This window comes from Dermacentor albipictus, chromosome 4 (assembly GCF_038994185.2).
Source record: "Dermacentor albipictus isolate Rhodes 1998 colony chromosome 4, USDA_Dalb.pri_finalv2, whole genome shotgun sequence".
Taxonomy (NCBI): Eukaryota; Metazoa; Arthropoda; class Arachnida; order Ixodida; family Ixodidae; genus Dermacentor; species Dermacentor albipictus.
Window position 1 is genome coordinate 24,423,288 of NC_091824.1, and position 22,966 is coordinate 24,446,253.

General features: G+C 43.7%; 1 protein-coding gene across 8 annotated transcripts in view; it reads right to left on the reverse strand.

The window, feature by feature from the left end:
* Positions 1-20,937, reverse strand: part of LOC135919231 (uncharacterized) — a 125,188-nt gene extending 104,251 nt beyond the window's left edge. For 4 of the 8 annotated variants that reach the window (XM_065452935.1, XM_065452938.1, XM_065452933.1 and 1 more), the window contains exon 1: positions 2,320-2,426. In XM_065452935.1, the coding sequence (XP_065309007.1) occupies positions 2,320-2,388 (69 nt within the window). In that variant the 5' untranslated portion in view covers positions 2,389-2,426. Of the gene's footprint in view, positions 1-2,319; positions 2,427-10,408; positions 10,522-20,780; positions 20,845-20,885 lie in introns of those variants that run through there. The other 4 variants (XM_065452936.2, XM_065452934.2, XM_070538024.1 and 1 more) reach the window with 3 other exon arrangements.
* Positions 20,938-22,966: the final 2,029 nt, after the last annotated feature.

Consider the following 22,966-nt stretch of genomic DNA (forward strand, 5'->3'; position numbering starts at 1 on the left):
ACTCACATTCACTGGCACTCACTCGCACTCGCACTCACGCCTTTGAAATGAGTGCGAGTGAGTGCACTCATGAGTGAGTGCGCCGACCTATGGTAATTGCTAACCATAGTCAATCACATCTTCGAAAGAAGTATTTGTAATTGCTTACTTTTTTTTCTGTAGCGTGTAGAAGTCAGGTGGTACAGAAGGAAAAAAAACGGCAAAAGTTTTGCACATGTGTTAAATTCGCCAAGTAGTCCGGCAGAGGTTGACAGCCTTGAAATAAAAAAAAGAAACTGCGGAGGGAGCACCCAAAAATTATTTTTCTGACCTCCTTGGGGTGCTCAGTGTGAAGCAGTCAGCCTTCGAAAGGCAGCCTCATCTGACCATGGAGATAGGACAAATAAACGTATAGGAAGGATCATTACGTTACACAGTCAGCCTCCGCGAGCCTACTCTCCCTGAAGCTATCCCCTTGGTTCCTTCCCTTATCAAGAAGTCCGCCCGGCACGTGACCCTGTCCGGATGACTCGGCCCAGTATGCTTGGTTCCCAGCACGTTTCATACGACGCTTACCTATTGGGGTGCTTTGCGAAACAGTCTGTGCCCGTTTTTCCTCAATATGTTCGCGCAGCTACCATCGTTTATTGCAACTTGCGCATTTATAATTTTAGTTGCAACTTTTGATTGCAGCAGCCGCACCTTAGTGTCACATCCATTGTCTCTCCGAAGAGCATGCGCGGAGTGTGGTCATCGAAGATGGTGTGTACTTCCCAGTAAACGACTGAAGTTCCACGAAAATATCGCGAGAAAATGTGCGCATATGTGGGTGGGGGCGGGGGGGGGGGAAGTGGGGCAGTTTAAACAAGTGCGTGTCGATTAAAACCTACCGGAAACTAAGCACGCTAGGCTGAGTCCACCGACTCTGCGGCGCGGCAGCGGAAGAGGCTAAAGCTAACCGCGACATGATCACGTGTTGAGCCAACTTTGCTTGTTAGGTCTTGTTACGTTCTTCTTTTCCGAATTCGCACATCGCAAGTTGAATCCTGGGAACGGCACGCAGTAGGTGGCTTGGTTCGTGGCAGGTTTGGGTGTCGCTGGTTAGTGGAGTTGCCTCCACTTTCTCTAGCAGAAAGCAATACACAATGTAACATTTTGGAGTGCTGGTACAACCATTTCTTAAGGAACACAGTACCAATGAAGACACGGGCTAGGCAGGCTTTCTATTACCGGTCGGTGCCTATGCTGTGCCTGCTATGATAGATTTATTGCCTTTAGTTCTTGGCTTCTGCACTTGTAAGCATAGTTACCGTTGCAAAAGCAGTACAACTGCGAAGCGCCGCACGACTGATGCGCGTTACAACTTCGAGAGCGGCGAAGCAGACAAGCAGACGACGAATGCAACGTAGCCACGCTCGATTATTACGGAAACGACTGCTTGTTGTCACGTGCTTAGATGCTTATTCCATGATTTTTTTTTGTCACGCGACGCTCCTCAATAGCTTTTTTTTTTTCGCCACGTTGACAGCGTTTTCTGTTTCCACTTCCCGCAGCAGATAATGCCTCAGCGTAGCTCGCTACTTGCGACAGTTTCACATCAGTTTCACAAACCTGATCAGCGGGTCAAGCACGTCGGCGTATGTATACATGAGTCATCGAAGGTTCCAGAGAAATCGCTGCAGGGACCGCGTGCCTCCTAGAAAGTACAACACAGTTTGCGTCGCGCATGCATGCAACCAGATTACACAAAGTTTGGTGACAACAGACAGCTGATAGGCCCATCGATAACGCTCGAGAAACTTCCGATACATACAGGCGCGTCCTGAACTGAGCGATAACATTTGTTAGACGGTGAAACGCGGTCACCCGATAAAGTTGAGCAAGTATACGTGTCAATATGTTTCAACGGGTGAGGGGTAGTATGGCTAACAACCAGTCACAATAATGAAATACATGCAAAACCCACCACCTCGAAGCTAAAAATTATTTGCTACGCCATGTATCCACATAAAACACTCATCAGACAAGACCGCAGTACACCATATTACTATTTAAAAAGCGTTTCAACCTACCAATATTGCTTCCTGTAGTCCGCTAAGAGCTTGTGTTGGGAAGAGTGATCGAAAACTGCACGCTACTTCGTCGCATTGCGCTCCGCCTTCATCGTCACGGAGCAACACGACACGCCGGACGCAGCAGCGTCAAGATCAGGGATGACGCGCAGTCTGTGGTCATGTCTTTCTACGCCAATAACTGCCGTGTGCTAGCTCCGCCAAAATTTGAAGTGAAGAGCATGCCACGAATGCACAAGCACGCAAAGAAATTAAAAACAAAAGATACCTTGGACCAAACTGTCGCGCCCAATAGACCAGCACCATGCCGCACGACATACAAGCTGTACAGAGGCATGCACTGACTGGCTCAATTTTGTGTCAACTTTGTGCCTGTAGGGGTCACCAGGAAACAACATTTATATGGTAAAATGGAGAAAGCGTTCAGTTGCTTTCTTAGCACGGCGAAATTACTTCAAAGTGAATCATTACTTTATTTAGTAGTATTATGCTTAAACACTTTCGAACTTTTTTTTACACATAGATTTATTTTACCTCAGTGTTTGTGATCACCTCCCCCAGTCGCGTTTCAATCGCTCCACGCTACATGGTGTCTCTAGCAATATCCTTTTGACACGCTTTTAGTTGCAAGTTTTGCGGCCTATAGGATCCATCTTGCGTCAGTTGCCCGCGTGTATATTCCGTCAGCGACGAAACTAGAGCAATCTCCGTGGTTTCTTCGGGCATTCGCGTGAAGGTTGCGTACGTGCCTTTTCAATACATTTAACAGTTATCACAAAATGATGCTAGCGTTAGAGACTTCTGGAGCTACTTTCGGGGTCACCGTGAACTTCTATGTTCGTCATTGTAAGCAATATTATCCTAATAAAATTGCTTCCAAAGGTGCACCCATAGGCGACTCCAGGGTAATCGAACTCAAAGCCATCTTCATGGGTGTGGACATATGTTTCTTTCTTTTTTTTCTGAGAAACAACGCAACTATAATACGGTGAAATAGAACGGTGCAAATACACCAGCGCATACAGTTAAACAGCTGAACCACGAAACTACCTGTACAACGAATAAATTATTCTGAGTCGTTCTATTGTGAGTGGTGCAGTGCGAGACTTTTACAACGAAGTTACTTGTGTAACGAATGATTTCGGAGGTACATGCACTTCGTTATAAAGTCGTTCGACTCTACATACATTGCTTAAAAGCATATCAACCGGTTAGAAGTGGATGGAATTTTAAGACTCGCTTCTCGGTTTATATTTAAGTACCGCCATTGGTATTCGCCGATCCTGCGGTGTAAACTTTTGGACCTTCCCCTTCTGAAATCTAGAACAACCCATCAAATACTAAAGTATGTATTCTAAATTTACACACTCCGGTAAAAAGTGAGTACACGAATTATTCATAATTAGGACTAATCAGCATTCTAGTCCCCACCGTAGTATGTTTATACTCTCTCTGAACAGTGCGAAATGAGTGTTTCAAGAATAGTTTTTTCGTAAAGGTATTTCAGAGTAGAACCTCCTGCCAGATGCTGTGGTTAGCGCACTCGATATAGATATTTTCATGGATAATATATCCAAATCGAAATCCTCTAACCCGCCTCTACCGTATCCCCAATTTTCTTTCTCTAACGATTGTGTGTAAGTGATTTTTTTGTTATTGTGTGATATTTTCCCTCCTGCACGAACGTTGAGTATATTGTAATAACTGTGCGCGTCCACCCCTGCAATAGCCCAACATAGGGCTGACACTATCAATAAATGAATTAATGGACTAATTCAATATTCATTATAAAGGCCACAGAAGAAGACACTGGTGCCACATTCATAAGAAAAACTTCCTTATAGCTTTGAGCTTCCACTTATAGCTGTAACCTAAGTGGAAAAAGATGAAGTGTCAACGGTAGCTATAGTAGCAAAATAACAATAGAAACAAGCTCCTATACCAACGCATCATCAAACCAAGTCATTCGAAAAGCAAACAGTGCCATCAATGTTACTGGATGGTATTCGCAGAGGAGTTCGGTATGCTGAAGCCATTCCTAAGATAATGTTGCCAAAGGAATCTTGCTAATGACAAACACTTACGAAATGAATGTATTGGGAATTTCGCTCCTTTCATTCACTGTCACGTACACTGTCATGACTGATCTTCAAGGCGAAGCAACAACGTTACCGCGAATAATAACAAGCAGTCATGAACTGTATAAATATGAACGAGATGCAGGGGAACCGAAGCGCCCATTTGTCCTAAGTACTAACGAGAATAGCTAATGCTATATATATATATATATATATATATATATATATATATATATATATATATATATATATATATATATATATATATATATATATATATATATATATATATATATCAACGCGACGCGTCTAGGTAAAAAAAAGGTTAGCGGTGCGCGCGGCTGCTGTTCCTGTTGCCATGACAACGTAAACAATCGTGTGCGCCGCCATTTCGCTTCTGCATCGCCCTGCTGTTAGGATCGTAACTGAAGGGGACCTTGGCGCTAGCGTCGAAAGAGAGTCTGCTCGAAAACAGCCAATGGAAGCCATGCGGAAATTCACCCCTGAGGGGCAGTCTCGTTCCAGCCGACCTTGTTTATCCATCGCAAGCTTGAGAGCAGCGCAATAACAGTGCGCAAGCGCCCCATCACGTGGTAGTTTTCATATTTCACAGGCTTTTTTTGGAACGCGGAAAAAAGGACTACGTGAGATATACCGTCTTGGAAACAATTTATTGAGAGGTTTCTCAAGGTACTCTACAACTTTGCGTGTCACACTTGGGGTCTGCAGATAAAGCTTTAAAATGTTAATTAAAGATAACCAATCCGTTAAGGGGAAAATAAAGAAACCTCAGTAACTCTAGGCCAGTACCAACATTATGCATTCGGTTGAACTCAAGTCCGGACTGCCTTTCATGTTTAAAACTTTGGCTCAAGTTATGTGGACCAACCTGTACACACACACACACACACACACACACACACACATATATATATATATATATATATATATATATATATATATATATATATATATATATATATATATTTATATATGGACCAATCTCCGACGAAGGGGGGTCTACCCGCCTTAGCGTATGCATGTATGTATGTATGTATGCGTGTATATATATATATATATATATATATATATATATATATATATATATATATATATATATATATATATATATATATATATATATATATATATATATATATATATATATATATATATATATATATAGCTGAGAAGCTAAAGGCGTCTATAAGAAATCAAACGAGGGCGGCCGGGAACCATTACTTTCACTCTAAAAAAACGTATTTATAGTCGCTAGACAGTTGTTACAGCATTCAGTACCTTGGTGTAACTGCAGTTGGTAACGATAGAGTTAGTAACAATACTGACTAAGCAGGGCATTCTTTGTGACTAGTGGTTCTCAGTTACTAAATCGTAACGAACCCAGTGTCTAGCCCATAAAGCATTTATTGGATGTACTCTGGAATATGACAGAGTGGGTCCTATAGGTGTTATAGGCTAGAGACATTGTATCTGGTGTTGCTAACTGCGACAATTTAGTAACGGTGACAAGTCAGTAATGTTACTAATTCTACCGTTACAAGCTGCAGTTATATTAAGGTAGTGAGCGATGTGACAACTAGGTAGTAACTACAAATACGTTTTACAGCGTAAGCTATAACGGGCTCATTCTAATAGTCGTTTCGGTTGGTACTGTTTGTCGCCTACACCAGTGTCCGTCGCAGCTATCACCAATCATGGGGGATTGGCCAAAAAATGATTGGATGCCAATAAACTGCCATCATCATCATCGTTAACATCGTATCGTGCCACTTGTCACGCGAGATGAAATGCGTGGCGCGTAGCGTCAATACGTGTGCACTTTTCATTGCGTTTGCATATTATCACACCGGGTCGCACGCCATGTTGCAGTTGCATAGGGTAGCGGTACAAGGTTGTTCGGGTTTCCTATCATGTATATGCCTGCGAGCCACTTTGTGGGATTAGCCAAGAAATGAATGGTCTTGAGGAAGAAAAAGAAGATTCAGGGGATGCATATCAATGCCAGGATGAAAAACATGTAAAGCATACCTGATTAGATCAAGCAGGCTAGCCGGCTGTCACCACCCCGTTTCAAAGGGCATGCTAATAAATCATCTTCATCAGCATCCAAACGTGCCACTCCTCACGACGATGACGATGATGATGACGATTTATTGGAACCCCCTTTGAAACGGGGCGAGCACAAACCATCACCTAGCTTGAGTTACTCAGGTATGCTATCAATTTTTTTCCTTCTACCACTATTGTATACATCTCTTTAATCTTCTCTATCTACCCTGTACCGCTTCCACGCCTGTAATGGCCGGATCCATTCGTATCAGTCTCTTCCCTGCTTTTCTTTTTAACCAATACTCTAAATGTCTATTGCTTATCTCGACTGCTGACCGGTTGATAATTCCGTCTACTTCAAATCCAAGCGCTTCTGGAATACTGATCTCGCTGGGTAAACCCCATTCGCATTCCATGAGTATGTGCTGAGTGTTCTCCGGCTTACTGCTACAGCATACACATGCCTCATCTACTTCCGAACATTTGCTCCGGTATGTTTTTGCCCATAGGCAACAAGCCCGAGCACGAATAGCAATTAGGCACTTCCCTTCGGGTTACCGTACACATTTTCCCTTCTAGTTTCCTTTTTGTCATTCTTGTAAATCTCCATTGTCTTCTTCGTTTCAATTCTTTGCATCCAATTCGCTGTCTCTGTTTCTCTCACTTTCTGCTTACTCCTGGTTGTTCATCTACACTTTCAGTTAGCCTGTACTTAGTTTCCAACTTTCCTGGCCTCTTCCTCGATTCTGTGTCCACGCTTTTCAGGCACAGATATACTTGTGCGCTTTAGCCGCCCATTTATTTTGATCCATGTCTCTGAGTCTTTTTTGAGACCTAATTTTGCTCTGCGCTTCTCTGACTTCAAAGTAGGCCCAACCCATGTCCCCCTACACCGCCTCATTTGTGGTTTCGCCGTGGGCTCCCAAAGTCAACCGGCCCATCAATCTTTGGTTACATTCCAACCGCGACAATATATTCGATTTTAGGCACAGAATGGCATCATCGAAAGTTGACGCTGACACCATGACTCCTTTCCAGATTCCACCCACCACCTCATATGTATGGTAGCCCGAAAATGCTCTATGTTTCATTGTTGCTGCGTCCCGCTTCCCCTTTAATTTCAGATAATCTAAGTGGGTGCTTGAGTATGTCCTTCGTTTATGTATACGCCGAGGTACTTACATTGCTTGAGTATGCGTATGACTTGCTGTTGAATTGAAACCGCGTAGTTACTCATCTCTTGATTAAAGATCATAATTCCTGATGTGTATGTGCTAAATTTAATGCCTAGATTTGTCACTGCGTTGCCACACGTATTGACCAGTGTCTGTAAATCTCTTTCATTGTCCGCTAGTAGCACTATGTGGTCCGCATACATCTGTGCGGGGACCTTCTGTTGCACCATTTGTCCATGACGCTTGCATGATAACTCAAACTTTAATTCACTGTTTTCCAGTCGTCTTTCTATGCATTTAACATAAAGCGCGAAGAATAATGGAGACAGAGGGCGTCCTTGCTTCAGTCTTTGGGGAATTTCCACCACTTCATTCGGCCTTCCCAAACAATTTTTACTCGGTTGTCTCTCTCTCTATATATATATCCCTCAGTAACTCCAAGAAATCGTCCTCTTTGCCTTCGTGCTTGAGAATTTCCCATAACAACTAACTGTCTACGTTGGCGCAGGCTTCCTTAATCTCCATAAATGCTGTCCATGAAGGTCTATTATGAGCTACTGAGACCTCTATGCGCTCAGAACAAAAATATTATCTTCTAATCGTCCCCCTGGTCCGAACCCAATCTCTAGTTCCCCCAGTACCTATTTGCTTCCGCCCATATTGCCAGTTATAATTTTATGGGTTAGCATTGCCATTCTATATAGCACCGACGTTACTGTAACTGGCCTCTACGAGCACGTCCTATCCTTATCACCTTTGCCTTTTTAGATGAAGTTTATCTTGTTTTCACGACATCCAATTGGAATTATCTTCGTTTTATTCACTTGTTCAATGAGATTAGCCTGCAGTGCCTTGCTCTTCGGACCGAGGTTTTTGATTAACTGCATGGGGATTTCAACGGGTCCATGGGGAAAAGTTAGTGGTAATCGTGCAGGCTGGTACAATGGTCACAGCTCAAGGAAACAGTCCACCACTTTCTCTACGGCTCCCTCTTGGGCGCACGGCCCTGCCTATAAGCAGCGTAACGCCTCCGTTTTCTATGTTTTTTGCTATCTCTTTTGCTTGCTTTTCATTCATTTTTAGAAATTCTGGTGCTATTGGTTTGTGTTTTGCGTTAGTGTCCTTCCCAAATTTAAAGGTTAAACGTTTATGATCGCTACCCAGACTACCTTTTCCGTGTTCATCTATCACCATTTGGTGTAGTCGTTTGTATACCATTTCTGAGACTGAGGCGTGATTGATACGTGACTGCCTATTTCCGCATTGGAACGTTACTTGCCCATGACACTTATTCTCCCTGTTAACTTCTATAAGGCTCTGTTCATCGCACGGATCTAGCACTAGATGTCACGCGTTGTGACATGCGCACCGCGTAGCGTCAATACATGCAAACTTTGCATTGCATTTGCGTTGCATTACACAGTTGCATTGATTAACTCAAGCAGGCTATCACCGCCCCGTATCAAAGGGGATGCCAATAAATCATCATCATTATCATCTTCATCAACATCATCGTATCGTGCCACGGGTCTACAGAATGCCACAGAATAGATGTGATATGTGCACCGCGTAGCCTCGGCATCTGTGGTTACACTTCGGTGCCCCTTATGGCGTGTCCTCGCAAGCTATGAACCGCTGCTGAAGAAGCTAATCGTAGAACGCGCGCGACTACACAACCAGGCACCGTCAGGCTCGGCAGACCGCAGTGGAGAGCGAATCACAAGCCGTCGCTCGCCGTCGATGCCGCTTGGACAGTTCAGATCGTTCTCGCAAAAACCACATAAAGAGACTTCGCCGCGATGAGCCTGTAATGCGTGCTGCCGAAAATCGAGCTCCTGAACTGACTGTGCTGGATGTGCTTTCTTTAAAACGAGTGTTTGGATCAACTCCAATTTTTCTGTTCAAGTACATCTAAACCAAAAAAATCTTTTCACTAGACTACCACAGAACGAATTTGAAATATAGTTGTTGCATTTGAGGGAGAAAGATAAATTCTGCGGAATGTAGAAGACGTACTTATGGCCTCGAAATTTTAACGCAATTGCCTGAAATCGATAAATTCGAGAAAAACTTAAGCACCGAGGTTACAAATCCGTAACTATGATAAGCACGCTTATCACTGTTCTGCGAAATGCACCTGCTCGAACATCCATAACGGACAGATGCAATTAATATGTTTACAGTTTACGTAAGAGTATTAATATGCTTGGGAGGGGTTTCGAAAAGCCCATCTCAAAAATCAGCTATATATCTCAAAACGGTATATAAAGCATCGGTTTTATCCACTTTCAGTGTATATATAGATGTCGTTTAGATCATTTAGTCATCGTTTTTCTTATTGCTGAGTTTGAAACTCGTCAACTTGATCGTTAAAGCTTTTTCAATTCTGCAATTTTCTAGAATTTTTCTAAATATACTGATTGTTTAAGTGAAAAGGCTACTGTCAACAGCTGGTGGATTTAGCGTTTACTCCTAATTGCAACAAGTATCATAAGAATTGATGAGCGGCTTGCACAGAAAGGCCAGTTCTTTGTTACTATGAATTTAGATACGAGATCCTGAGGGAAGCTTCCCTACAAGAAGAAGAAAGATGGAGTTGGGACAAGTCACGTAAAGCGTAGAGCAGATAACCAGTGGTATATTAGTGTTACATATTGGGTGCTAAGATAAGGGAAGCGCAGTCAGGACGGCAGATAATCAGACGGTGTGATGAAATGAGGAAATTTGGCAGGCCTAAAATGGAATGAGCTAACACAAGACAGAGGTAATTAGAAATTGCTGGAATAGGCCTTGCTCCTCCAGTGGACATGACATACGCTGATGGTGATGATAATGTGCTTATGGTAACATCTAGCCAAGCACTTGCATCTAAACGAGGCACACAAATGATCAGCGATATTTATTTGGTTGAGTGGACACTTTAAAGACTATAAATTATTCCTGCTCCCCTTCCACTCTCTGTTTCACAATTTTTCCTCGCGCCCGTTCCAGCACACAGCACGCGTATACAGTTTGTTGAGAACAACTCACGAACCCTGCGCCGTTCCTCTTCTTTAAGACGCTCTCTGAAGTGATGCATCACCTCTTGTCCAGTACCCTGCGGCGAACTCTACATGGTCAGTCGACTATTTGCTGACCACGTAGAGGCTGCGCCAAAAAGAAAAAATGAAAACGTAAATAAAAGTGTCACTAGTAATGTTCGTCCGTTTACGGAACAGCCTGTCACATCAAGGAAGGTAACCTTCTGCAAATTGAACTTCAAGATCTGTGGTCATCGTTTTCGAGAATTCACACTTGCGCGCATCGGAGTCTACAGTATGCGCTCCCCGGGGTCATTCCACTGAAAGGAAAGGAGTTGGGCGGGGCTGGTACTTGAAATTTCATTTTAAGAGATACAGCGGCGGGGGATAAACGCACTGAGTACAAAAGCTGAAAACAAAATGAGTAGAAAGCATTGGAAAATGGTCGTCAAAGTAAAGCATTAGCTACACGGTAAAGCAGCCGAGATATGCTGCTGCGGTCATGTACAGCGACTCTATAAGTGATGTCCAAAACATGGCGTCTATGAAGTGCTTCCGGCTCTGCAATTGTTTCGGCGAATTTAGTGAGCAAAAGCATGGCCGTCGGGAGTGGATTCTGTTACGCTGTCACTGGGACGCGGATTTGGACACCAAAGCTATCGTTCAGCGTTATGAGGCGTTTGGTACTGTGAGCGTTGCACTGACCTCTCTGCATTTCTGTAAAAAATCTCCTGTTCCTATCGAAATGTTCCATTGCCTCCAAGCTCAGCCCGCGCTACAGACAGCATTAAACGATTGCGGAGAAGACACCGTGCACCGTGCATCAGGATTGACCTACAAAGTGAATGCCGTCAATTGCATTGCCTCGGAGATCGGTCCCGTTTACTAGACTGGACAGCCGTCTACGGGCAAAGTGAAGCAAACTACCAAAGAAGACTTCGCTCTAAAATGTTGTTTACCACGGGTAAGAGGAAACGTAGTATATGGGCATCGCTTTCTATATCGATAAAATTGCAGAAGCACCATACATTCGAAAAGCGATATTAGGAAGCGAACAAGCGGACCCGACTGCCCTAGACAGACACCATCGCCGGCAGGTTGGCTACGACTGAAGTTAAACGTTCCTTGCTGGGCTGACTTGCTCAAGGTAGTTCGCAGAGAAAAAAGAATGCTATAGATTGAAGCCGCACCTGCACGGGACGCTGGAAGAGACTCCTCAAAGAGGTGAAGGCGTGGGGGTTACAGAAGGCAGGGAAACCTGTTCGGGGAAAGGCACGCCGAGACGACTTTCCCGGTAAGGAAACCCTTCGGTGGCGAAGAATGCGAGGCACACCGTCTGCAATCGATCCGGCGAGTACAACGCGGGCCCGGTGGACGCCAGGAAAGCCTGTCTACCTCACACCCCGTCGCTAAATCCGAGCAGTACAGCGAAGGCTACGTGTATCGTCAACCAATCAGAAACGAGAAATAAATAGCTGCTTTCCTGGGGCTAAAGGATCGGGGAGGAGGGCTTGCCTATTGTGGCCCGCTAATTTTCCCATGACCGTTTATTTATGGCTATTTCTATAAATTCAAAGTGCTCCTATGTGTTCAGCATCCATTGAGCAAGAGAAATGTAGCACCGAAGTTAATTCGAGGGGCCCTGGATGCTAAACACGAGTACCCCGCATGAAAAATCTTAACCGAGGTTGAACGTAAGACAGGAAGGCGACTTCTCACATATTAACTTGTCACTCTCGAGCCCACACATTACGAGTAATCGTTGCTTATTAGTCCTAGGTGTTCCACCTCCTATTGCTCTACTTAGATTCTGTTGTTGTTGTGCTCCTTTCTTATCGTTGCTTTCTTGTCTCATTGCTCCGTCCCTCCATCCTCTTTGTAGGCAGTTCTATCTCCTCCGCAGCTTAACAGGTGTCCACTAAAATCCAGACAGTCAGACTGGTTGCGGCCTCTCCCTTTTGCTTTTCTAATGATAACAGAGATAACCAGTAACCAGTACTAATTCCGTTCAATTTCCGTAGCGCACCAGGAGATTAGAGGCGGCGAATAGTGAGGCCCCTCTTTCTGGTTCCCGTTCCTGAGTGACTGCATCTTAGATGGGAGCTCTGAATGACACGAAGACGAGAAAAATAAATGAGCAACAATCGCGCAAAAACCGCAACTGTCAGCTGACTCTGAATCTCGAATCGAAATAATTTTCAGCACTATGGGCAGTGAACTGCAAAGGCAACAACAACAGCAGCAACAACAGCAGCAACAACAGCAACAACAATGCAGGTTAGACCCCGCCTTCACCAACTTCATGATTTTTTTTGTCCCGTCTGCATGCACCATTTTCTTCTTGATACCCTAAACCAACCAGCACCAGTTCATAACTTTGAATAGTGAAGCGTCATCCCATCTTCTAATGCGCTCAGTGCTCTACAAGTCGCAAGGAAAGTGGTATCGTACTAGTTTCTGCTGTCTCTCCATGTTAGCACTACCGGCAGTGCACTTGGCTACAAGCATTCTTCTTCTCAAGACAAGAAACGCCTCCATAAATTCCTTGGTTTCCCGATATAGCTGCGTTTCCTGCGATTTTCTTTTTCTGATTCCGCAATATTGTTGTCGCTTGCAGCTCAAGCATATGACATGAAATAACCGCCAATCAGCCATCGCTCAACAATGCACTGCTGAAAAAAAAACTATAGCGCAGGAGCAATGAGACACGAAGAAGCTGATACAAAAAAGCGCTTACTTATTGCAATAATCAGTCTTTTTTTTCTAATACTGAAATACCAAGTATTGTAAATATCTATTCATCCTGGTGCACTGTTTCCCTGACGCAACCCGTAGCTTTCTTTGCAATGCGCGGATTTGCTTAGACGCAGCACAGCTGAGATACCGGGCCACGGACTCGACGGCTCGCAAGTTTCTCGTGGCACGCGGACGACGAGGTATGCGCGACAGTTGCGAGGAATGCGACCGCGTCGGGGCGAACGCGCACGTCGTGCTCTCCCGCACCGGTCATCGATGCGCTTGGCTTGCACGTGTGGAGCACTACGGGCTGTAGGGTTTGAAGAGGGCGGTGCGGGGGGAGCCGTCTCGAAGCTGAGTCGCTTCCTTCACGCTCGACGAAATTCTCCGACACCGGTGACACGGAAGATCCACGACGGGCTTGCTGGCACGCGAAGACGCTGGCGTAGCTGCTAATCCAGCCGGAAACGAAGATTCCCGGCTACAGTTCGTGCCGGGTGCCGCATCTCTGCCCAGATTTTCGAACTTCCCGAGATTCTTTCGGACCATCTAGAGCGCCGACTTTCGGAGACGCGCTGCTTGGCAGGCGAAATTGTGCGGAACTTTTAATGCGTTCCATCAATCTTGAACTCGAGGTTTCCACGCTTACGCGATAGACTAACGGGATCGTTGTCAGCGAACGTTATTACAGCTTTCCGCCGCGTTTTTATGAAACACTGCGCCGCTTTTCACAAAATAGAGAAAGAAGAAAAGTACGAGGAAACAACAATGCGTATCTTTGGCTAAGAGTTCACGTTTGTCGGAAAGACGAAGAAAAAGAAAAGAGAGAAACGCCTGCAAAATATGCATTATGCCGAAACGCTATGGCACCGTCAGTGGATGATATAATGCGCCAGACTAGGACCGTGTTTTCGTCCGTGACCGATATTCGAAACAAACATATAACTTTTATTTCTCCCTCTCTTTTTCCTTGATCTACACGCGTTTGCATCGCTCTGAAAGCATCTTAGATATTCCTAATTTAAATAAAGCGAAATAAGCGTCGCTTCTGTGGCGGACAAGAGGTCTTTCAACTTGTACGAACCGTGGCGCTGTCTTGGATTCGTGCGACTTCGGCTCCGTCGGCGAGGGACGCCAATGCAAAGTGGAGTCTGGCGGCGCCAGCTGCGTACGGTAGCCGTCACTGCCGAGCGCCCATTGATTCCCGAGCTGCACCGGTCGCAGAAATAAGCTGGGCTCGGTATCGACTCGGGCCCGCTAGTGACGTCACACCGAGTGACTCGAGCCTCATTGGTCACGTACCACGTACCACTCGTCGTAACGCGAGCGCGCCAAACCGTCTCCGCGCCCAGTTCACGTAAAGTTTACCACAGGCACGCGAGACCACGGGAATACTTCCGTTCGTCGACGCGATCACATAATACGCAGCGTCTGCCCTGTGCGAGAGAAGCTACGAGCTGGCTGCTAGGTGTTTGCATACGCTGCGAAGGATGATTGCGAACGGGCGCGGACGGCCTCTGCGTCGCTATAGTAGCCCATCGATCCCGCGTGAACGGTGCCTTGCGTGAGCTGCGCCATGGACGTCGAAAAAAAGAAAAGAAAAAAATGTAGAAAAAAGTGAGACGCCCAGACGTTGTTGTTCCGGCGACGGTGCAGCCATTGCTTATCGAACATTGATCCCCTGCCGTCTTGGCGGCTTGCGGGACAAAACAACGAAAAAGTGCGCTAGTGAGGTGGACAAATGCGAGTCCACCTCCCTCTGTCTCTGACTGCATTTTACGCTCTTTCATTTTCCCATTAGGTGCTCACTCGGCCACCATTCGCGCATCTACGCGGTAAATGACTCGGTACCACACATTCACCGTAAAAACGCACCTGCATGGATGTTTATCAATTGCAAGAACAAGATTTGCGACCTTATAGCTAAAGAAGCAACTAGTTAGTTGGTAGCAGTGCTTTGAGCTCGCAATATGACCAGCTCTTTCCAGCCTCGCCTCAAGCTCTCTCGCTCTCGTAAAGTGCGCTAAGCCGCGTTCTTATCATAGCTGCAACAAAGCACGCTTTACAGGAGAGCAAAAACGCAGGCCGGTGTAGTTGATCGCAGCAGAAGCGGTTTTTGTCGAGGTCTCCCGCAGACTTCCCTTTCGCGGAAACCGTCATCGCCCGTCACGGTAGTGCAAGGTTGTCTCGCTTCATATCAAACGAGCAACCGCCTCTTTTCTAACCTGTTTCGCCCCTCGACGGAAAGTGAATGGTGTTTGTAGACTTTCGCCTAACCTTCGTCTCACCTCGGCAGCAAAGTTCGGACGTTATCTAGACAGTCTTCCTGAGACTGTTTCTCCATATTGAGGGAAGGAGACCTGTAGCTATAGCCTTTCACTTACACAAACGGATGAACCCGTCAAAAACATGAAAGTTCAGTAATACTGTGGTCCAAAAGAGACGACACTAAGGCATTCGTCCAGCAGTCGTGCGCGTCTTCATACTACTGTGAAACGGAAGTTTTAGTACTGGAACCAACTCCGATACTCCCTATTCAAATACGTGTAACACGTAGAAGTGGTTTTATGAGACAATAGCTGGGCCGATTTAAATAAATGTCGCTACATTGACAGAACAAATTAAACACTAGTGGCTCTCGGAAGCAGAATTTTTATTTAAGGCCTGATATGTTTTACAGAAATATCCCGAAAATTGATAAGAAATAAAACTTGAAGCATGAAGTTCACAAATACGTAACTCCCCCCCAAACAGCTATCGCATTTCTGTAAGTGTATCTGTTAGAGCATCTAAAGAGTATAAATTTGTTATATAAATATACAATTTAGGTGACATTGTTACAATCTTTACGACAGTTTTGAAGAAGTCCTATTCATAAATTAGTGGTATGTTTTATAGTGGTTTGTGATACACCAAGTTTGTCCGCTTTATAATTATTGTTCAGTGCATATTAACCGCACGTACGTTTTTATTTTACCCTGAGCACACATGTTTTGTGAGATTCGTGGGGGCTGTATTTACAATTATTTATTTACGTTTAAACGCGGCACATAATCAGCAGCAAACGTGGAGCAGCATAATCTGACAAGCAACCCACTGCGACTTTTTTAGCGACTTCGCTGTTGCTGATCTCGCCTGCACTAAGAACTTGTCTCAGAAAACTTTACAGAAGCAGCTACCCTATTGATATTTTTTCACTATGAGAAGACTTCCAAGGGTATCGTACGATACCGACGAGCGACACATTTTCGCAAAGGGAATTACTTCTCTTGAAAAACTTGACGAAATTAATGGAGGTCCTGTTGTAAGTTCAGCTTCATCTAATTGTGCAGTTTTCATTGACTTGTCTGGTACCGTTAGCCTTAAATAACCTGAGAAAGAAAGATAACTAGTATATTAGCGAACACATTAGACATTAGACGTCTTTCATCACTAACGCTTTCGTCCGGTTTAAGCGATCATTCTGCTATTAACTGCACATTACCAACATTTGAAAGGCGACCAACAAGAAGAGCACAAAGTAATCCGTAGTTATAAATAATAATAATAATAATAATAATAATAATAATAATAATAATAATAATAATAATAATAATAATAATAATAATAATAATAATAATAATAATAATAATAATAATAATAATAATAATAATCAGCAGCCTGTTTTATGTTCTCTGCAGGACGAAGGCCTCTCCCTGCGATCTCCAATTATATCTCTGTCCTGCGCCAACCGATTCCAACTAGCGCCCGCGAATTTCCTAATTTCATCCCTGCACCTTGTCTGCTGCCGTCCTCGACTGCGTTTCCCTTTATTTATTTATCTTATTTATACAAGTACCTGCAGCGCCACAAGGGCATTATTGCAGGGGGGGACAAATTGAAGAAAAATGAAGATGTGACAAAAACTTGATGCAGCTAAGCACAGGTGGTAAAAGTAACAAAATACGTAACATTGATGAGTCATCGCGACGGCAAAACTGTCTTCAGTAAAATGCGGTGCAAAATTGCAAGACAGAAATGGAAAGGGTACACTATCGCATGAAGTGCAACGGGATGATATACTACGACAGACTGCGTGACAATAAAGACAGAAACTCTGAACACGTTTTACATTCACCAATGCTCCTGGGAAGCCTATTCCAGTGTGCGGAAGCATGCGGAAAAAATGAATTACGGTAGACATCAGTACGACAGCGCATTTCAAGAACTTTCAGCTTATGATCACATCGTTTAGAGATGAAGTGCGGAGGGAAAATGTACAAGTTCTTGTTTATTCCTGTGAGATCAAAGTAGATTCGGAAAAAAAGTTCTAATTTTGCAGTTAATCGGCGGTGTGCAAGTCTTTTCCAACCAAGGTTCTCTTTAACCAATGTAATACTGCTATTGAAGTTATAATTACCAGAAACAAGATTTTCAGCGAAGTTTTGGACGCGTTCAAGCATTTCTATAAGTTTAGAGCTTTGAGGGTCCCATACCTGGCAATCGTATTCGAGTACCGGACAAACATTTGTTATGTAAAGCAGTTCTTTTACTTTCTGTGGGGCTTTATAAATATTATGTCTAACAAGCTTTAGCATACGATATGATATTAAGGTTAAGTATTCAATATGTCTTTTCCATGCTAAATTTTCTGTGAAATACAACCCGAAGTATTTGTAGTGTTGGACCTTTTCAAGAAGTAGTCCATCCAATTTATACACTGATCTCACAGGAAAGCGTTTACGGGTGAATGACACAAGTTGGCATTTAGCACTGTTGAAAGACATGGCCCACTTAATGCACCAAGCATGAATTTTGTTTAAATCATTCTGCAAACTACTAACATCACAATCATTTTCTACATTCCTGTATATGGCACAATCATCAGCATATAACCTCACTTTTAATTCTAGATTGTGGACAATGTCATTTATGAAGACCAAAAATAACAAAAGCCCCAAAACAGGCCCTTGGGGTCCACCAGAAGTTACGGTGACAGGTGTTGATTTAGTGCCGTTTATTAAAACATGCTGTATTCGTCCAGACAGGTAATTTCCAATCTAATGCACTATTGCAGGGTGTATAGCGAGAAAAGATAATTTATGTAAAAGCAATGCGTGAGAAACGGTGTCAAAACTTTTCCGGAAATCCCAAAATATGCAGTCTACCTGAAATCCAAGGTCCAAAGAGTAAAAGAGATCATGGGAGAACTCTACCAGTTGAGTCGTACATGACAAGCCAGGCCTGAATCCATGTTGATGATTCAAAAAGAAATTATTGCTGTGAAGGTGTTTCATCGCAGCACTGTATATAATGTGTTCTATTGTTTTGCAACATACACATGTTAGGGAAGTATGCCTGTAGTTTTCGAGTACACTGTTGGGACCGTTTTTATGAATAGGAACGACGTAGGCTATGCAGGTAAAGAAATAGCATTTCATGATTTATTAAACAGAGCTGCTAAAAATGCGCAATTACTTGAGAGCAGGATTTTATTACCTGCAACAGAATGCCATCCGGACCGCCAGCCGATTTGTTGTCCACACTGGAAATAAGCTTGAGAACACCGTTATATGTGACAGTAACCATAGGCATATTCTCGTAGACTATTTCTTGTATTTCAGGCAGTTCACTAGTGTACGTCTCATAAAAAACACTTAAAATAGGAATTCAGACAGCAAGCCAACTGATAAACTAGGGACAGTGGTGCCCAGTTTGCCATTTATTTTAACAAATTTCCAAAATTCTTTAGGATTATCCCTCAACTTTGCGTCAAGCGATGAAATATAAGTTTGTTTATTTACCTCTATTTCTTGCTAATTTTTGTAGTTCACGTGACGTATTTTATCGAAAACAGACTGATTGCGAGTCTTCAAATACGAAGTATACTAGCGGCGTTTTTTTGTTAATTAGCGAGCGAATTTTCTTATCTACCCAAGGTTTATCTTTCCAGAACCGAGTTGTCAAAGGTTTGGAAGGTATGCATTTTTCAATTGAAGCCTTTAATTTATCTCTAAAAAGAATCCAAGCTTCATCTATGTCCTCTGTCTGGCTGACCTCATAAAAAATAGGGAATAAATTTGAAAGCTCTCGTGATAAAGACATGTAATCCCCTCGGTCGTAGGAAAAAACCTTTCTAGGATATTTATGGGCTGGTCTAACTGAAGCGGCACTAGACGTGGCAACAACGCAATCATGATCACTGATACCAGGGATAACAGCTACATTTTGGATCAACGACTCAGAGCTAGGAAAAAACAAATCTAAAGTGCTGGCAGAAAAATGGTCTCGTCGCGTGCATTCGGAGACGAATTGGGTTAGGTCACTAGTTATAGTAAACTCTGAAAAGGCAAGAGATAGGGCAGTCGAGTCTGTAAACACAGGTTTGCCATCTTCCCAGTCAACAGCAGGCATGTTAAAGTCACCCCCAAGTATATACTCAGTATCTATGGTAGTTAAAAAGGTTGATAGCTCGGTAAATGATTCCGGATTACAAGAAGTAGGAGACCGGTAAAAAGACCCAACAGCAAGGTAATTGCCATTGCTCATTCTAACCCCGCACCATATGGATTTAGAGTGATTGAAAGAAGTAGGGAGTTCAGTACTATGAAGGTACTCATTAATGAGAAGAAAAACGCCGCCACCATGTGTTTTTCTGTCGCACCGGTAAACATCATAACCACACGGAAATACCTCATTATTGGCGATGGATTCATGAAGCCACGATTCCGTTCCGATCACTATGTACGGTGGAACAGCGGAAAGTAAAGCTGCAAACTCATCGACCTTATTTTTCAAGCTTCGGCAGTTAACTAACAGAAGATTAAGTGTAAGATAACAAGAAGTGTTAGTTTCCGCGCCAGTACGCAAGGTTTTAGGTTCTGCACAATGCTTGACCTTTAGCTATCCTATTTCCGTTACCACCTTTTTTCCGCTATCATAGCCAAAGATTTTGTTGCCCATGTGCAGTTTATCGAAACGTAGTTTAAATGAGAGGTTTGTGGCTAAAGCATATTCAACCAGTTTTGATCGTGCATATCTGATAGCAGGACTGAAATCCTCTCGAATTGCGTATTCCTTATCTTTCAGCCTGGATCCACACGGCAAAAGTTCTTCCTTAACTTTAAATCTACAGAAATTGACAATAATTGGCCGGTTCTTTCCCTCGCGAAACTTTCCCAGCCTATGAGCACGTTCAATATCTTCTGTTGTGGTAGTCTGTTTGAGCTCAGTTTCAAAAAACGCGATGGCATTTTTCTCAGAGTCTCTCAAACTTTCATTTTCGCAATCAGATAGGCCAGAAACTATCAAGTTATTTCTGCGCGACCTGTTGTTTGTATTCCCAAGGGACGTTTTAATTTCGACCATTTTTCGCAGATTTTCTGAGGACTCTTCTTTGGCTGAAAGTAGGTCACCTTGAAGAACAGCGACTGTGTTCTGTAGTTCTTGTAGCGAAAGAGCGAGAGCAGACTGTTCTCTCTTGATATCTTCAAGCTCGGTAAAAAAACGAGTCTGCCCTTGCTCAAGCCCGCGGACAATAGCATAAGAGCCTTCAGTACTAGCACTTCCTTCAGCACTGCCAGCATCTGGACCTGGGCCAAGGTTTACTTCGACATCCCCGGAGAGAAGTAAATGTAATCCAGAGAAAGCACGGTAGGCAAAAGTACGTACACTGATACATTTTCTCACGTACTCCAATAGGCTGTCGGGGCACGACACCGCAATCATACATCGGTCAGAACACCGGTAACAAGATGCAGGGGTTCGGTAACTAACCTGTGCAAAAAGACGAGGTTAGCTCATGCCGACAGCGATGTGGCGCCCCGGCAGTAGTCCGTCGAAGTACAGTTTAAGTAGTGCCTCCGCCCCTCTTGTATCAGTTGACATAGGGCGGTTGCCAGGCCAGATGAGTGAATGTATCCAAAGTGGGCGGCTGTTCGTTGATATCCGGGAAGGCGATGATTGTGTGGCGAAGCACGCGTCCATTTGCCACGTAGAAACTGAAATCGGTGGCAGGTTCCCAGCCACATCGAGAAAACCACCGCCGGGCCACGGAATCTGTAGGGCTCTGAAATGCACCTGTGCAAAAAGACGAGGTAAGCTCATGCCGACAGCGATGTCGCGTCCCCTCTTGGTACCCATTCTGTAGCCCTAGTGGTCCAACGGTTACCTAACCGGCGCATTATATGACCTGCCCAGCTCCATTTTTCCCTCTTAATGCCAATTAAAATATCGCCTATACGAGTTTACTGCCTGATCCAAACTACTCTATTTCTGTCTCTTAACGTTATGCCTCGCAATCTTCGTTCCATCGCTCTTTGCATGGTCCTCAACTTCTTCTCAAGCTTCTTTGTCAGTCTCCAAGTCTCTGCCCCGTATGTCACCACTAGTAAAATTCATTGATTGTACACCTTCCTTTTCAATGGTAATGATGAGCTTTCAGTCAGGAGCACACAGTGTCTGCCGTATGCGATCCAACCCATTTTTATTCTTCTATGAATTTCCTTGTCAAGATCAAGGTTCCCTGTGATTATACAACCTAGGTAAACGTACTCCTTCACAGACTCTAGAGGCTGATTGGCGATTTTAAACTCTTGTTGCCTTGCCCAACCACACTCTCACACTCTCTCTGTTAAGGTCCTCAATCATTTGTTGGGATTTGCCTGCATTGTTGCTGGATAGAACAATGTCACCGGCAAACCGAAGGTTGCCGAGATATTCGCCGTCGATCCTTACTCCCAAGCCTTCTCAGTTTAATAGCTTGAATACTTCTTCCAAGCATGCGGTGAATAGCATCGCAGAGATTGTGTCTCCTTGTTTGACCTCTTGCTTTATAGGTATCTTCCCACTTTTCTTGTAGAGAATTAAAGAAGCTGTGAAATTTCTGCAAATACTTTCCAAGATATTTACGTAAGCGTCGTGTACTCATTGATTACCTAATGCCTCTAGGACTGCTGGTATCTCTACTGAATTAAATGCCTTTTCGTAATTTATGAAAGCCATATAGAGAGGCTTGCTGAACTCTGCGGATTTCTCGATAACCTAAATAAGGACATGGATGTGATCCATTGTAGAGCACCCCTTACTGAAGCCAGCCTGTTCCCTTGGTTGACTAAAGTCCAGTGTGGCCCTTTATCTATTGTAGATTATTTTGGTAGGCATTTTATATAATGCGGCGAGTAAGCTAATGGGCCTATAATTTTCCTATTCTTTAACGTCTCCCTTTTTGTGGATTACTATGTTTGCATTCTTCCAGTTTTCTGGGATCCTTGCAGTCGATAGGCACTTCGTATAAAGAGCCGCCAGTTTTCCAAGCATTACGTCTCCTCCATCTTTGGATAAATCGACTGTTATTCCATCTTCTCCTGTCGCTCTTCCTCGTTTCATGTCTTGTAAGGCCCTTCCGACCTCATCGTTAGCTATAGGAGTAGTTTCTGTATCCTGTTCCGGGCTGTATCCGGGCTGCAATTAAAAAATGCCGAAAAGAAAATTGATTTAAAAGAACGTGTTAGCAGCCGTATAAGTACACGGATTGTTTCTATGGGTAAATTCTTTTTTCTTTCATTCATATATTTCATATTCATTTCATTCATATTTTTTTCATTTCATTCATGTTTCATTCATTTCATTTTTTTTCATTTCATATATGGAAAATTTTCTCAAAAATTGGGTCAAAAAACACCGAACTTTTTCTAAGTGCGAACGCAGCCCACTACAAGAAGTATCTCAAGCCTTCACAGCGTTGTGCCTAATGTATGAAACGGAGTGTAGCAACGCTAGCAACAACGCGTTTCCGCATTTGTCGTAAGGCTATCCGGCTATCGCGGAAATGGTCCGAGCACAGCACAGTTGATTTC